Source organism: Haplochromis burtoni, unplaced genomic scaffold (assembly GCF_018398535.1).
Source record: "Haplochromis burtoni strain Fernald_Lab_line unplaced genomic scaffold, NCSU_Asbu1 Contig_289, whole genome shotgun sequence".
NCBI lineage: Eukaryota > Metazoa > Chordata > Actinopteri > Cichliformes > Cichlidae > Haplochromis > Haplochromis burtoni.
The window spans coordinates 2,422-19,950 of record NW_024582650.1 but is presented as its reverse complement, the minus strand read 5'-3'; the positions used below and the strand labels follow the sequence as shown (position 1 = coordinate 19,950).

The 17,529-nt window shown below is 37.4% G+C and overlaps 1 protein-coding gene across 1 annotated transcript; it reads left to right on the top strand.

Annotated features, from left to right (window-relative positions):
- Positions 1-14,680: 14,680 nt before the first annotated feature.
- Positions 14,681-17,447, top strand: LOC102290776 (nectin-3). Its single transcript, XM_042227894.1, has 4 exons — positions 14,681-14,696; positions 14,939-15,256; positions 15,375-15,677; positions 16,473-17,447. Exons 1-4 carry the CDS (start codon positions 14,681-14,683, stop codon positions 16,568-16,570), a joined length of 735 nt encoding a protein of 244 aa, XP_042083828.1. The 3' UTR covers positions 16,571-17,447.
- The last annotated feature ends 82 nt before the right edge of the window (positions 17,448-17,529 follow it).

The following is a 17,529-nucleotide window of genomic DNA, read 5'->3' as shown; positions in this document are numbered from 1 at the left end:
GGGCGTTTTGAAAAATACATACCGACAGTTTTTGAGGTGTTCAACATTAGGCATGAGTCCTCCAGCCAGCTATGCATTAATGCTAAAGCAGCTGTAAGATCTTTTGCCACCTGCTGGACACTATTTGCTTGCGTATATATAACTGCATCATCTGCATACATTTGAGTAAATAAATTTGGATAGACTTCAGGTAAGTTATTGATAAAAAGAGAGAACAATAAGGGCCCAAGAACAGATCCTTGAGGAACCCCTGTATCACAGTCTAAATATGGAGATTTAACCCCATCCAACACCACACACTGTTTCCTGTGTGAGAGATATGAAGCAAACCACTGAAGAGCCTGACTGGAGTTAAAAAAAACCCTATTGAAAGAAAGAAAAGAAATGGCAGGAATGCCAGAGGAGCAAAACACCAGCTACTGGTAGACATAACAGTTGCCCGAGACTGCAAGGCCAGAATGACCAACCAACCTTTGCGCTCCCTGGATTGATTACAAGAAGGCCCATGACTTCATGCCCCACACCTGGATCCTGGAATGCCTAGAACTGTACAAGATCAACAGGATCCTAAAAGCCTTCATCAGGGACTCAATGGGGGATGTGGTGCACAACACTAGAAGCCAACTTCAAGCCCATAGGAAAAGTCAGTATGAACCACACCATCAGGATCTACAGTAAGGACAATCGGAATGTCGTTCAGATTGGAGAAGTGTAGTTGAATGGTAATGTAGAGAAGGAAGGTAGTCAGAACTGAGGGGATTGCACTACCAGAAGGCAACATTGCAGACATTGTGGACAGCTACAAGTTTTGCTTCGCCGCTTGTGCAGCTCACTGGTATAGTTTCTCACTGGTGGCTGTTGTCGCTTGCAATATTATTTTTACTTTTTTGTGTCTAGACTTTGTTTCTCCTGCTAGAATTTATGATCGGGGCACGCTGTTGCACATTAAAGATTCAATGGAGAGCTACTTTGACAGCTGGGACAGTTACAGGAAAACTTTTCCTCCTCCTTTTGTGTGATCCTCAGCTGACTGCACGCTACTGTACATACTAGTTGGATTCAATCTGAAAAAAAGGAAAAGGGGATCCAGGGCCGGTGTCCAGGTGAGACTGAGAAGGCACCGAAGATTAGCTTCTTGGTTGTGGGGAGATTCCTGGTGCCTGCGATCGGTTCATCTATTGACATCTGGTGGGGATGCCACCCTTCAGTCTGCAGTCTGTGATCCATGGCTTAATGGCAGCATGCTCACCCTATGTCCATCATCTGTCCGCCATTTTGCCAGCAGTAGCGATGTACCATCATGCACATTAGCATCGCCTAACTTCGGAGTCAACGCCTGGCATGGCAGGTGTACAGGTGTGCACAGGTGCTTAATTCAAGAGCCACTGCAGTCAGCTGTTGAGTGCGCCAACCAAGCGTCATCGATCCGGTTTGCCCTGCTTAACGCTTGCTCAATTACTAACAAATCATTTATTTTAAACCAGCGGCCCCTAACCTTTTTTGCGCCATGGACCAGTTTAATGTCAGACAATATTCTCGTGGACCGGCCTTTAAGGTGTCACGGATAAATACAACAAAATAAAATGATACGACCAAGACAAAAACTGCGGTATTTTGTAAATATAATAATAAACATGAATTCACTGTGTAATTGTGTAACTTTATTAGCAGCTTCCTTCCGAAATGTGCCATCAACATTGAGAGTTTGCGCATTTAAAGAGGAGCATTTTCTCTCTGTCGCTTAATGCTCTGTGGTTGCTATGGTAACATGTAAACATTTCTTTCAAAAAAAGGCCCAGGGAAACCGAGTTAATGATAAGACCCCTGAAAACCATAAATTTCACACCTGAGCCTCAACTCTCTTTATGAAGGAATCTCTAAACTTTATGTGTTTAACCGAGAAGCGGCAGCAAAGTGACCTTCCGACATCCATTATTAAATTGGAGAAGGTTGTAATGCTGGGAGATCTAAACCTTCATATTGACGATGCATCCTGTAACATGGTTACTGACTTCAACACTGTTGCAGTCTTTTAACTTTAGGCAGCATGTTTCTGGCCCTTCACATATAAGGGTCACACATTGGATCTTGTTTTCTCCCTGGGTTTAAATACAAATGATGTTCGTGTAGAGGATGCCCATGTGAGTGGCCATAGCTGCATATTCTTTAATTTATCATTGTATTTGGATCCTCCGGCTCCTAAACTGATGATTCAAAGTTGAATTATAAACCAGGATGCTGCTGAAAGGTTCTCTGCCATGTTTGATGCTGACATGGCTTGCAGTGGTGTGGACTCATTTGTATCATCCTTTAACAATCAGTGTAACTCTATTTTAGACATAGTGGCACCTGTCCTATGTTTGAAATCTCATCCTTGGATAAATGAAAATATTCGTAATTTTAGGAGATACTGTTGCAAGCTAGAACGTTTGTGCAAGGCCTCCAGGCTCGAGGTTCATAGGTTACATCTTAAAGAATCAATTTTCTTACTAAATAACATTCGGAAAAAGTGAATTGAATAACTTTATTGTCATTGTCGCTTGAACAACGAAATTAAAATTTAAAAGTTGTCTTCGATCGGTGCTAAAAACCTTAAAATACAAATAAAACAACAGAACATTTACATTCATTCCAATACATATGCCTCAATTAGTTGCATATTATTCCACAACATGGTACAGTTGCTAATGCTGATGTTCAAATACGATATTGCTGTTGGGTAGAACCTGTGTTTAAGTCTGTTTGTTCGTGCTTTGATTGTCCTATACCGTCTGTCCGAGGGCAGCAGTTTCAACAGGGAATGGCTGGGGTGAGAAGTGTCTTTAATGATGTTCTGAATTTTTTTTAAGCAACGGCTTTCATGTAAATCCTTCAGCATAGGGAGAGGGCAGCCAATGATCTTTTGGGCGGTGTTAATAACCCCTTGGAGTGCTTTCCTCTGAGCTGCCGTACAGCCAGTGTACCAAATGCCTATGCCATAAGTTAGTACACTCTCAGTGGTAGCTCTATAGAAGGACACCATCAGTCTCTTTGTGATATTATTCTTCCTGAGAATTCTCAGGACGTACAGTCTCTTTTGGGCCTTCTTCAGTAGCTCAGAGGTATTTATACTCCAGGACAAGTTCTCCTCCATGTGGACTCAACAAAAACGAAAGTCTGCCACCCTCTCCACACAGTCTCCCTTTATAGTTAGGGGTGAAAACCCACATGACATCATACTAATGAATTGCATCAAGGTATAAATATCAAGGTAAAAACTAATAGTAGTCAAGTAAGTCAAGTAATAAGTAACTAAACAGAGTAATGATAAATATACAACACAGTGACAAAATAAATGGTATTTTGATCATAATATATTAAAAATAATGTGATGTGAGTCATACCAGTCTTAACAAATAAAGGATGTGCAGTTCACTTACTTCACCATGGCATCTGCTTCAGAGATAACCTTGGCTATTAGCTAAGATAAGATAAGATAACTCTTTATTGTCATTGCACAGTCATACATAGTACAATAGTACAATGAAATTGGAAAACTGTCCTACGTCAGCACTACATGTAACACAACACGACACGATACGACACATCGCAACACAACACAAACAACACAACACAGTATAATAACTTAGTAATAAAAAAGAAGAATAAGTGTATTTGTATTGCACACTGTTATTATTGCACATTAATTATTATTGCACCTTGTTATAAATATAAATATTATTATTATTACTGTTTTTACTGTTGTTAACCCCCCCCCCCAAAAAAAAAAGTCCAGGTAGATAGCCAGTCAGGTCAGCTATTTGCATTGATCAGGGCTATTGCCCTGTTGTAAAAGCTGCCCTTGAGTCTATTTGTTCGGGACCTCAGCAGCCTGAACCTCCTGCCAGATGGCAGCAGCTTGAACACCCCGTGTCCTGGGTAAGGGCTGGTGGGTAATGCAGTTCCAATCAGATAGCAGTTACTTTCCTACAATTTTATTTGGCTCTTAGGTATTTGGATTGTGCAAGCTTTGGAACCTGTTTTAAGTTTTTTCGGTGAACTTTAATGTTACTTCTATACAGGTCCCAATATAAGTGCCTCATTTTTACTACAAAAAATATTTTTGAGAAATAAGGACAATAAAAGGCAAAGTTGATGTGTTACTGTCATGGGCCACAAGACTGGTACGTAGGCAGAACCCAAAAGCAGGCTCAATGAACAACAGGTAAGTACAATGAACTGAAATTTATTCAATCTCATTGGTCTGGAGGTGGTAACTGTGCAAGTATCCCAGAGAGTGAAAATAGTGTAGTCCAGCGATTTCCAAGATTCAAACATATGAGAGCCAAGTTACAACCATGGGGTAGAGGACGGTCTGGTGGAGAGTGGAAGTCAGCACTGGTCTGAAGTACTCCACAGTTGATTGTTGTTTAAAGGCTTGCAAGGGGCTGTGGCAGGTGAGGGATGGAAACCCCGTCCTGGGAGCCGGGCCAGGATGGTAGGACCACAGTGGAAAAAACCCCATACATTTGCACGGTCCATGACAGTTACTGGTGGTCATGTTTAGACAGGCACTTGTTAATAATCTTGGTTTTAGAAATTAAAAGCTACTGTAACAAAGTTCATTGGAAACATTTGTCTTCATGAGGATGTTGATACACATAAAGTCTGTTTTCCTCAGCTTTAAGGTTGCTGAAATTATCTTATTCCTCACTGACCAACAGTATCCATTTACCTAAGTCTTCATTAAATCTTTATGATGATCACACTGACAGAAATACCACAACACAACACTTTGTGAAACTGACAGCTGAAACTGTTTTTTCAGCCTGATTAGATAGGTGTTTATCAAAGTAATAAGTTATTGGTGAAGTGTAACTGATACACACAGCCTGATCACATTATTTGGCAGAAATGGGTCTGCATGTAATTAGATAGATACTTTATTTTTGAACAATTAAATAAAATAAAGTACAAAAACAAGATACTACATGATCATTTTCAACCCCATCACTCTCTCTTTCTCTCTCAATATATGTAAATTTCTGCACTTAGTTCTTGTTGGTTTGTTTGCTTTATAAATGAATCAAGAAGACCATTTAAATAATAAATACCAATACTGTGCTACCTTTCTAGAAGACTATAATTAATAAGATTAATAGATTGGATCTTGCTTCACATTTATTTTTACTTCTGTTTTATTACATGTAAATCTGTCTTACCTAGTTGAAGCTTAAGCTTCAGCATAAGCTTAGTTGAATGTGTTCATTCCCCAAACCTGTACTGTTAAGTCTTACATGTAATTTCCACATAATTCAATTTAGAGTTTTTATAATTAGATATTGGATTAAATATATTGTGTTGCTGAAGCTGTGTACTTTCATGCTGTGTCTTGCAAAACAAATCAAAGGATAATTATTTTGTGTTATTCAACATTTGCATGATTAAGCAGTTTAGGCAGGCTAAACTGTGTGTTTTGCAGTACTAGTGAGTCCTTCTGGTACTAGTACTAGTGAGGTTTACAGCAATGCATTTCAAGTGCTACAGAACAACATACGGTATGTTGTTCATTGCAACTGTTAGGTTATATCAAGAGTGGTAAAGATTAACTTGAATTTAAGATGGAGACATGGATTGGATTCATTTACCTTTTATACCATTTGTATATTTTCTGGGGTGGGGGTATTTTATTATTTAAAACAATGAAACTATTTTTATCTCAGGAGGTTTTTGCATATTTTAGTTCAGTAGTATCAGTCTTTATATCATCATTATTATCATTATATCATGTCTCCTTTAAGACTATGAATTTGATTGTATTATATTAAAAATACTGCTACACTGACACTCTGGTGTATATTTAGTGTTGCTTATTTGAGTTACTTATTAATTAACTAACTAATTAGTCATTATTCTTAAAATTGTCCTATCACTCAAATGATTTGTTTTGTAATTGTTTGGTCTCTTTTAATCTTTAATGTGGATTTGAGCATTTTATTATGTGACTGTGTTAAGCAGAGGTGTTATGAAGTCATATTCCCGGTATTTAGAGGCTAATTGGTAGTCTGACTACTGCTCAGTATAGATGCTTTTATTCCTTGTGCTGGAGTACCATCTTGTGGCACATTTAAGAATTATTCAAAATATATCCTTTGTATTTTTGTACAGTCAAATATACAAAGGAGTATTCAGGCAGAAAAAAAAAATGAATTGTACGTTTTGAGAAAAGACACTATTCTTTTTCTTAATGTGGCACAAATACTTCATCGTACAAATACAACTATTCCTTAACAGGTCTATAATGTGGGTATTTGAAGCCAATCATGTTAACCTTATTACTTATTCATATATAAATTCATGTATAAACTGAATGTCTTACAACTCAATTCCTGAATGTAAGCCCCCCGTCTCACCAAGGATTATCACAGTACCACAATTCATACACAGTTCTTTAGAGAAATACAATATCAAGTAAACTCAGGCAGATTTCCCCCCAAAGTACTGTGGAGGAATTACAACCATTTTTTAATGCACAGTCCCCCATTGAAAGCGGCTCCAAAGTAACTGAACAAACCAACATAATTTGAAATTTAAGAATTGTGTTTAAATATTTGGATAAAAATGCTTTGTGGTTTAGAACCGTTTTTCTAATCAAGTTCCTTCACTGTAGACCCCTCACAGCACTCAGAGGCTACAGACAAAGCCTAAGCGGGGCTGTCTTCTTCTTTGATGGCTGACAACCATCACATAGCTGCATTAGCACCACTTTCTGGACTTGAATGGTAATACAAGACTCCATAATACAAGCTACACCATCTTCTAAAGACTTTGGAAAATATTACTTCCCTTCTCTTTTTTCCTATTATCTTATCATGACTCAGTCCTAACTTAATCCTATCTAATCAAACTTTTTTATCTTTTTTTTATCTATGTCGAACCAATGCTGCAATTTCCTTTCTATTTTAAATACTAAGTGCCTTTACTTCCAATTTAATCTATGTAAAATCCATTTCCATCTTGTATCGTTTCAGTGCTTAGTCAAAGTAACTGCACATATGATGGCATACAAATATATTTAATTTCTCTCACCACATCACTTACTGAGAAGACAGCAGGTATGCCTTAAAGTAAATCTATTGGTTATTTGAACAGAAATTAAGAAAAAAAAAATTTCCCATCCAAAAAATCATGGAGAAATATATGGAAGGTTATTTTTCTTTAGTGGCATTGAGGCATTTTTCTGTGTGTAAATTCCTTTGGATGCTATATTGTGTTTTAGTTGCATTTCTGTTCAGACTGCAAGACAGGATAACTAGTATATCAATATATGATATGGATAATACGTAAATAAGCATTATATTATAAGTAAGTATTATAATTAATACTTATAATGCACCGTCTCATATTTAATGAGGCTCAAAAGTAACTGAACAAACCATCATTATTTTACATTTTAAAGGATTTTAAAGAATTGTGTTTAAATATTTGGATAAAAATCCTTTGCAGGTTAGAACCAGTGGACATCAATAAAAACACGTCTGCACTTATCCTTGAAAATGTTGGGACACTGTGTGAAATGTAAATAAAACCCAAATGCAATCTCAAACAATGGAAGATAGAAAGCATATCAAATGTTTAACCATTGGACATTTTACTCTTACATGAAAAATGTTAAATCACTTTGAGTTTGTTGGCAGTAACACATTTCAAAAAAGTTGGGACAGGGAAACAAAACCTTGCAAATGCAAATGCAAGACACAGGAATCAGGAGTGAAGAGTCAAACATAAAGCAACAATCCAGAGAAAATAAAGAGCGAGTCAGAGGATGCAAAATCACAGAACTCTAGCAATACTATAGGAAGCACTGGGAATAAGGTGAAGAATCATACTGCTTACTCAGGCAATCCATCAAAGAAAGATTTAGACAATATGTACAAAAATTAAGCACAAGACAGAAAAACAGCTACCAAAATAAGACAAGGAGGAAGACACAACTGAAATGGAAATATGGTCACCTACCAATCAAAGTACAGAAAGCTCATTTGAGGTTATAAATATATAAGTCTGAAGGACTTTTCGTGGGTAAAGACAAAGTTCCTCTAACATCTCCTCCCATGTCATACTGGACACAACTCAAGATGCTGTTCTCTTTGTTCTCTTTGAACTTTAAATTAAACTTGCGCTTTATCTGCATTAGTAAATCATGTGCTTAATTATTATATGCTACTGAGAGCCACAGGTATGATCAAATTTCTTTTATAACACAAGAAAAACAACAACAACAACAAAACATGTTGTTGTTTAACTCTACCTCAAAAGACAACACAGGTGTAACAGATGACATGGTCATAGCTCAGTATATATAGAAAATACTTTTATGAAGAGGTTTCTGTATAAAATTAGTAGTAAATTAATTTAAATTTCTATCTTGACCTTCACTGGAAGTGATTGATCCGGCTTATTGCCACTACCTACTTTTGAGGTATTCAGACACTGTTAAATTGCACACACCGTTGTGTAGACCACTTTTATCAGTTGTGCTGAGTGCTAAAAATAATTGTAGGTAACTCGTGATTTATTTTTTCATGGAAAAAAAATCAGCTGATCAACATCAAATATCAGCTTGGTAAGTAAACCCAGGTTTACCTTAACTAGGTACTCACATGAAAGTGGTGGCAATGGCAACATCTGATTCACAGTCACATTGATCGGTGCACCAGAAGCTGAGTGGAGGATTTTAAATATGAACAGTAAACTAGAATACTACAAAGTTATGAACATTTTACACACATGATTCAGGATGCAAGTAAAATTTCTGCTGCAGATAAATCAGAGATGTGAGAGAAAAAACTCCGTCCAAGCTGCTGTGCTCACAGACAGCTGCATGCTTGAGCTAAAGAGGCTATAGTAGCTCTCTTTCATTTCCTCTGATGTGTTCTCATGCAGTTCCTGCATGTCCATGTCTCTGTGTAACTGCATGGCTCATCAGCTTAGAAGTGATCATAGGCTGAATTCAGGTTCTCCATATACTGACTCCTCTGCTTGTTATTTTTCCAATGAGCAGTGCGACCCTGTGGTTGATGGAGCTCCAACTATAAAGATAGAAAGTGCAAAAACAAAACATGAGAGAAATTAGACCAGAGACATGTGAGAGTGTTACAGAGAGTTTTAGAGATGACAGAGATCTTCTGCCCTCCTCTGACTCAGAAGGCATCTCACTGCAGACTGGACCTTGAGTCCGTTTCTTCATCATAATTTTTCTTCAGAGAAAATGCAGTGACCAATAATAAAACCCCTCATCTTAGTACTGTGGAGGTGTTTTAGGGACATTATAAGATCAGTGTAGGTTCATAAAGAGATTTTAAATCGTACAGTGATCACATGAAATGCAAAACATTTTGAGAATTTGTGGTGTTTTAGCACAACAGTAAAATCTTTGCATGGTGTGTTTGCTGTAACTCGTTAACATGCCAATGCTGTTTGAAACTATTATGCAAACATGATAACTGTTTTTAGATTGGACTTCAAAAACATGAACATACTTAAACACTAAACAAAATGTCTTTTAGCAAATAAAATAAAATGAAAAAAATAAAATTGTGCTGTAGTATTTAAATAGTGCAACTTATTTAACACAGCGCAGGCAACTGCTACATTAAAACTGCCTGCTCAGTACTGTTTAGCTCTCATTAATGCCAATCAAACATCTATGACCAGGACAACCAAGCTTTATCTCGCAACTCAATCCTCAATCTAAAAGGAATTTGGGGAGTTTAAAATATACATTAATATCTTAGGTTCTTTTTTTGTTCTCAGAGTTTAGTTTTTGTTTTTTTTTATTGTTAGCTGTAAATCAGGATGAGTATTGCGGGTTGGTTATTAGATGAGTATTTAAAAGGATGATGTCTGAAATCATCCATTTCTTTCATAATTTCTGTTCATCTTTTATTTCTGATCTTTCACTTCCTAAAATCTATGCAGTTACATTTGTACTCTATAAATATTTACTGCAATATTTACTGCCTGTTTACACACTCTACTGCATGAAGAAACATACCTCATCAAAAGCACAAAGGGCTGGTTCAGCCCTTGTAGGTTAGCATTAGTTTGCAGTACTGACAGAAGTAGTGAACAAATTGTATGATTTATTTTATTTTGTTACCTGAAAAAAAACCCACACATTTTATTTGTTAACATTATCTTGCAATTTGAATTTTATTTTTTTAAATCGTGTATTAAAGACATCATAGACACAATTTTTTTCAGTATCCAATATCCAGGTCAGTGAGCAGCATGGTATGAGCTCCTCAAACTAAGTTGCATTTAACTATTCTTTTTTATCTGATGCAATTTTCAGATGTTTCAAAACCTAGACATATATTTCCTTATGTACATAAAATAATTGTAGTTTAGAGTAAAGCAACACTTTATATGCAGGCAGACACAATAGAAAATGATCACTGATAAAAATACTGACAAAAGTTCAACAGCAGGATAGAAAAAAAAGCACACTGATGCGTTTATTAGAAAGTTAAGTGTTAAAAGGTTTTACTCCCCTGCAGAGGAAGAAAAATGATCCCACATAGAAGGAATCCAATTGCAGATGGGAGTATATATAAAAAATACTTTGATGAAATGGATTCTGCATAAACAAGCAGCCAATTAATTTTAATTGCCTATTGTTTACTGGAAGTCATTATAACTGTTTTTTTTATTCTACCCAAGTTTGAGGTTCTCACACACTCAAATTCTATGTAATGCTGTGTAGTCCATCTAGGCCACTTATGATACATGTATAAAGTCCTTCATCCTCAGGTTGAGCACTAAAAATAATTATCTCACTGGGTAACTCGTGATTTATTTTTAGTTTGTAAAATGAAAAATTTGAAGAGGTGTGATTCAGCACAACGGAATATTGGAAAGCAGATCTGCCGTTGCTCCAGGAGATTTGTGTTGCATTTATGTTGGATATGTTGCAAGTCAACGTCACTGAGCCTCCTCTGAACACCAAGATAGACCTGTGGTCTTCTTCAGGCTTCTCTAAAGTTTAAATGGAAAAAATAAATTAAAAACAAGGTATCTATTTAATCTGGATAAAAAGATGATTCACAAACACAAGTGTGCTCTGTACCTGCAAAGACATGGCACATCACTAAAAGCTGAATGAAGAGCAGTGCTGCTTTGTGTATTGTAAATCTTATGTGGAATGAAACATGAACTTAGGTTGCATACAGTGTTTCAATGTAACAACAAATTGTAATAAATGAAGTAAATAAAGGGTTGTTCTTCATGTTATAAATGAAAATAAAATAACATGCACTTAAAACTGTGGTGGCATAGATTAACACCCTTTACCCACTTCACAGTTGTGACCATGTTGCATACTTAATCAGTATAGTGTCTATAAAAACTTTTGTAGACAATTGTTTTGTTTTATTTTTTATTTTGCTCACACCTAAAGACTAAATGTGACACAGTGCATGCTACAAAATTGCAATTTTACCCTGTCATTAGTGAGTAACAAAAACAACAACAACGCTGTCATGAAATAATGCTTCATCTAACAAAATAAATAAATCTGCTGTTAAAAATGCTCATCAGAACTCTACTTTTCCTTTTAGAGGCATGTATGAATATTCATTTACAATTGGCTGTTACATTTAAAGATAGGTTAGATCAGTAACGGAAGTCCCTTCAACAAGTGGAACTTACAAAGAGTTTCTCTTGGCAAAGCAAATGCGTTTGGCGCAGCAGGACATTCAGATCAGATGAACTAAGTGAACAGCACTACCTGTATTTCTTGTGTGGGTCACCAAGAACAATCTCTCCAACGGGAGATTGAGAGACCAGTGACGGACTGCTAGATCGGCTGTGAAATTCACATGCAGTTGTTCGCACTAAAGGAATACTACCATCATTTCATTGCTACCATATTGCGCCAGCTGTGGTCTCAAGGCTCACCCTGATAACAGACGGTGTTTAGACTGTTCCTTCCTGTTATAAGTCCAAGTCCACCTGGGTCGGCTGGAAGACTGTTTACTTAGCCTGGCTGGGCGAAGGATACTCTAACTCAGGACACACACACACGCATACACATACACTGATACACACTCATCCCCCCTCCCTTTCCAAATTTCTATTTCTGATTCTGATGAACAAGGATTTGGCCTATTGTGTTTAAAAATACCCAATATTATTTCACTGCTTTTGTTGGAGTGCCACCTTTTGGTACATTTGAGAATTGTTGATAATTTATTCTTACACAGCAAGTAGAATGGTTGAAGCCAGTTCTATTCACCTTTATTCCTTCCATTTTTAAAAAAAATGTTGTTTAATTTCACAGAAATCGCACCACATCTAACCTTCATTTACCATCACCCTGTGTATAAAATAAGTCACATCTTCTGCAGTTCAGTCTCTGGATGTAAAATTCTCTTTCGACTGGGGATAATCTTTGGAGTACAATCCACTTTTAAACAGACACCATTCTGTAGTTTTATTAGGGTCTGATCAGAGCATGGAGTTGAAAGTGGTTCTGTTAAATTGATTAATAAAGACCATTTAAAACAAACACAAAGCTTACAACGAAACAACAACTTCATATCTTGTAATGGTCAAAAATAACAAGCACATGATTCTGTGAGTCACATGCTGCACTTTTCACTTCATATACCACGTCAATGCTGTTGCTCTCAATTGCAGTTATACCAAAGTCCAGGTAAATTGCATGACGGCTGGTTTAAATGTAATATTTGAGGCCTTTGTTTTCCATTACTTGCATGGTTTACATATTGGAGCAATGCTTTGTACCTTTGTCCACTGACCTCACTGGTCATTTTCAGGGGTTTACACGAATATGTATTTCGTTTACAGACCTAACAACGTTTTTTTTTCCAGACTTTGGAAAAAAGTCTTTCTTATAACTTTAAGATTTGCGGATGGATGAAGCTGCCTTCTTTTGTGCCAATTACTGCCACCGTTTCCCTTCACGATGTGACTCCATGACACATATGCTTCTGATGATAGTGCTTCTGATGAGTACAGACGCTGAAGGTACGTAGATTATCCTTTATTGCTGTTGCTTTGGTCGAAGGTAGAATAGAAAATGTCTTACATCTCTTATTTTAAATAAGAAGAAAACCCGTTTTTTTAGTGAGCTGCCCGCGATCACCTTCGTTTTGGTATTTAATTTCTTCACTGTAGGTGATCACTTCGAGTTTCTACGCTAAACATCAATTGTAAATTATTATGTTTTAAAAATGTTTTTAAAAAATGTAAAAGTGTAGGATTGAGAGTCGTGTTTTGTTTTTATAACCCACTCCTAAGTACACCTCATCAGTAACTGTTTTTGATATGGGCGAGACGGGCAGTTGCCCAGGGCGGCATCACGGCATCGGCAAAAAAGTTGCTCGTACTCTGCCCCGACATCATGCCAGCGCATTTTGAGGATGGCATAGACACTGATCGGTGTTCTTACGGCCATTTGCTGGGAGTACGGGCGCCCTCCGCTGCTTGCGACACAGGGAAGAGAGGGCGGGGATTCTCTGGCTGGGGAGCAGCATCTAATAACCAACTCGCAAAATAAAACAAAATAAAAACAAACCAACAAACACGAAAACACCAGACATTATGATACAGACTTATAATTTGCACCGATGTTTTTTCGAAATTCTATACGCGAAAAGTGAGCGCGAGAGCCCTCGGTGCGCCTGCTCGCTGCTGAAGTCAAAGTAAACTTTATTGTCATCTCCGCTACATACAGTCCAGTATATAGAGAGACGAGACGACGAGGCTCCAGTTACAGCAGTGCAAGTAAACAAACAATAAATATAAGAAGAGTAAGAAAATAAATATACACTTTAGGACTCGGGGTAAAGGGATCAATAACAATTTAAAATTTATAATTTACAGTTTGATGATTTAAAGTCTCACACACAACCTGTCGAAAGGGGAGGGGGCTGGCTGCTTCCAAATAGAGCACATTTCATTCATAATGTTGTAAATCCAAGACCATCATGTATTCATGATTTGAATCCTGGGTTGTGTGAAATCCCAGAAATAAACCCTAGACAAAGCGAATCTGTGAACTAAGTTGTAGTTATGTTGTGGTGATCCTTGGGTTGGGGGATGGGTGTTCATACTGGAGTGCAAAATTAAAACCAATGGAAGATGGACAAGAAAAGTTCAAAGCCATCAGGTGCTCAGTTTAGAAAAAAGAGAAAAGAAGAGGAAGAGAAACAATACAGTAAGCAGATGTGTCATTGGATAAAGGTAGGTCATGTATCCTGAAACAATCATAATCATAATCAGGATACTTTATTAATCCCTAAGGAAATTATGTGGGTTACAGATGCTCCGAGAAGAAATTGTAAAAATAGCAACAGTAACAGACTAAACTCCAAACAATCCATTATATTACAGATTTTACACAATTAAGAAATAGCACTAATATATGCAGATCACTCAATTATAAATGTCAAGGATTAACAGAAGTGATTATAAATAAATATAAAGAAAATTTACAGAGTGGAAAAGAGCGTGTGTAAAATGCGTGTAACTATTGCAGTGTTTACAGTGTATTAGATGGAGGAGTTGTACGGGAGATGGCCACAGGCAGGAATGATTTCCTGTGTCATTCAGAGGTGCTTTTTGGTAATGTCAGTCTCTCACTGAACGTGCTCCTGTGACTAGCCAGTATGTCATGGAGTGGGTGAGAGGTATTATCCATGATTATCCTTATTTTGCACAACACCTGCCTCTCAGACACCACCCTTAACCCCCCCCCCCCCCCCCCCGCCCCCCCCCCCCCCCCCCCCCCCCCCCCCCCCCCCCCCCCCCCCCCCCCCCCAACACACACACACACAACACACACACACACACACACACACACACAAACACACATACATTCAGACATAAATTTTGATTGTCTCTTTACAGCTCTCCAGGTGATTGGTGGAAGTGACAGTGGTTCAAGGAGGTACCGCTATTTTACCGTGCCATGTCACTGGTACCAATGATGACCTGACACAGATTACCTGGCAGAGGAGGACGAGAGAAAAACCTCACAATGACAATTTTCTAACTATCTTACTCAGAGATGGACCACAGTTTGTCAGTGAACGTGATGATCGATTTAAATATATCGGGAATTTTAACAACAATAATGGAACTCTCCAGTTATCCAATGTTGCCCTGAAGGATGAAGGCAGCTACACGTGCATCTTCACGTTGTTTCCAAGTGGAAATCAGAAGACAGAAATACCTCTAAACTTGCTTGGTATACTAAACTTTTTTTTATCTTTATTTTAAAATACTCTTGTGTTTGTATGTGAGAAACAATTATTGTCACCATCTGTCTTGCATGTTCATTTAAATTAGTGCTGTAACTCTCCTAGTGCCTCCTTTCACAAGTGTGATGGACAATCTTCCCACTTTGGGCACAGAAGAGGTTTTATTTGCTACCTGCACGGCTGCTGGATCGAAGCCTCCTGCAGAGGTGAGGTGGCTCACTGGTGCTTTGGGAGACAAAGTGAGGACGACAACAAACTCCACACAGTATGACAACAGCACGACTACCACTGTCAGCTCTCTGTTTGGTGTTCCTACGAGAGAGATTAACGGTCACCAGGTCCAGTGTGTCATCAGTGGTGACTCCCTGTCTATAGTTGAAAGTCTGCCCTTCACTATACAGGTCTACTGTGAGTATCAGTTGCTGATGTAGTTTATTTTTTTATTTTTTTTATCCATGGTTGATGCATTTGTTATATTTTTTCTTGGAAATCTCTGAAAATTAGCCAGTGGATGCATCAGTCGCAATGCATGAACAGACTCAAGCGCAGGACTCTGTTAGTGAAACAGTTGTACAGTTTATTTATAACAGACAGAATACCTACGACACTACTAAGGGACTGATAGATATAATCTGTTGCTGAATTCTGAAAAATTCTAAAAGCTTTATGTGTAGTAAAGACAAAACATTCCATGTACCAAACTTTGGTTCGACTCCTTACATAATTAAATAAAACAGAGGCAGTTTTACTTTGGTGTTTGACAAAACCCTCAAGGAAATGACTAAAACTAAGAAAGTGGACCTAAATGTTTGTTACTGGAAAGAGGATCAAGTCCAATTCAGATACTTTGTTTTGTTTTTCCTCTTTATTCTCGAGTGTGTGCTTTTTTGTTTTTTTTAAATGAATGGGAGTGAAACATCCCAAATCTCATGACTTTGCCTCCTGTTTGTCACATTGTAGCATGTTGTCACAATAGATGGGAAAATTCTTTCTGAAAGACAAAAACATCTAGACTGATTAAAAAAAAGACCATTGTTATTGCTAAAGACTGAATCATGGCCTGAACCACACAACATCAGCCTCAGTCCCAAAAGTTTGTCGAGTTTGGATTCAAGATGTAGGAAACATTGGCGAAACATTATTTTCATGTTATTACTGTGTCCTCAGTTCAGGATTAACACAGCTGTCTTTCTGCTCTTGCAGTCTCTCCCACAGAAGTGAACATCAGAGCAAAATCTGAGGACTCATTTGAGTGTGTGACAGAAGCCAATCCAAGTGCAAATTTTACATGGAGCAGGTAAAGTAGCTTGAATAACAGTTTCAGCTGAAACATTCATTTCATTGGTTCTTTTTGTTTGTCTCAAGTGACCTGTGCTGAGCCATGAAAAAAAAAGAGCGGTATAGAGTGTTTTTATATGGTTAACAAAGTTTGTGAGGTTTTGTTCATATATAATTTCTCAAATTTCATTCCCAGTAGTCCTATCCAAACTACCATAGCACAGTTGGATGTTTAGTAAAGTCAGTCATATGTTAAAAGAATGACTGATGACTCATGGTGAGACATCGATCATATGTCTAAACTTCAAATATTTTTACTCCTTGAGTGTTGGTCACATTTTAGTGAAATACGCACATGATTATTATGTAATGGTTCCTCACTCAAACTGGGTCATATGTGACCAAAAGCGTAACATACTGACAATTTGTCACATAGCATAAAATGTTATGCTTTGGGATGAGAACATGTTGGTTCACAACAATCACTACTGGTTTGGGACTCTTTTTCAGTTCTCAGTGGATTTTAATAGTCATTCATTTTTACAATAAAGCCAAGCAGAGCCAACAGAACTTATCACTTTGTTTCTGTACTTCAGCATTACACAAACGGATAATGATCCAGATGAGCTACTACATCACAGACACTCTCGTTAAGTAGATGTTATAATAAATCATGGTTGGTTCCTCACATAACAATGAATAAAACTGAAAGAAATGTTGTAGCCTACTCAAATGGAAAAGCCCACATAGTAAATAAAGTATCAAATTCAGTCATTTGGAAAGATTTCAGTGTCCCGTGACTATTGATGATAATGTTTTTGATGGTTTTTTTTATACAGTCCCTTCATCCACTTGTTACTTATTTATTCAACATAAACAAAAATATGTACACTCCTAGCTTCACAGGCAATAATGACTGCTGTCATGCAGTTCTTAAAATGCTTTAATTCTAAGGTATTTGCTGTTACACAGTGGTAACTGT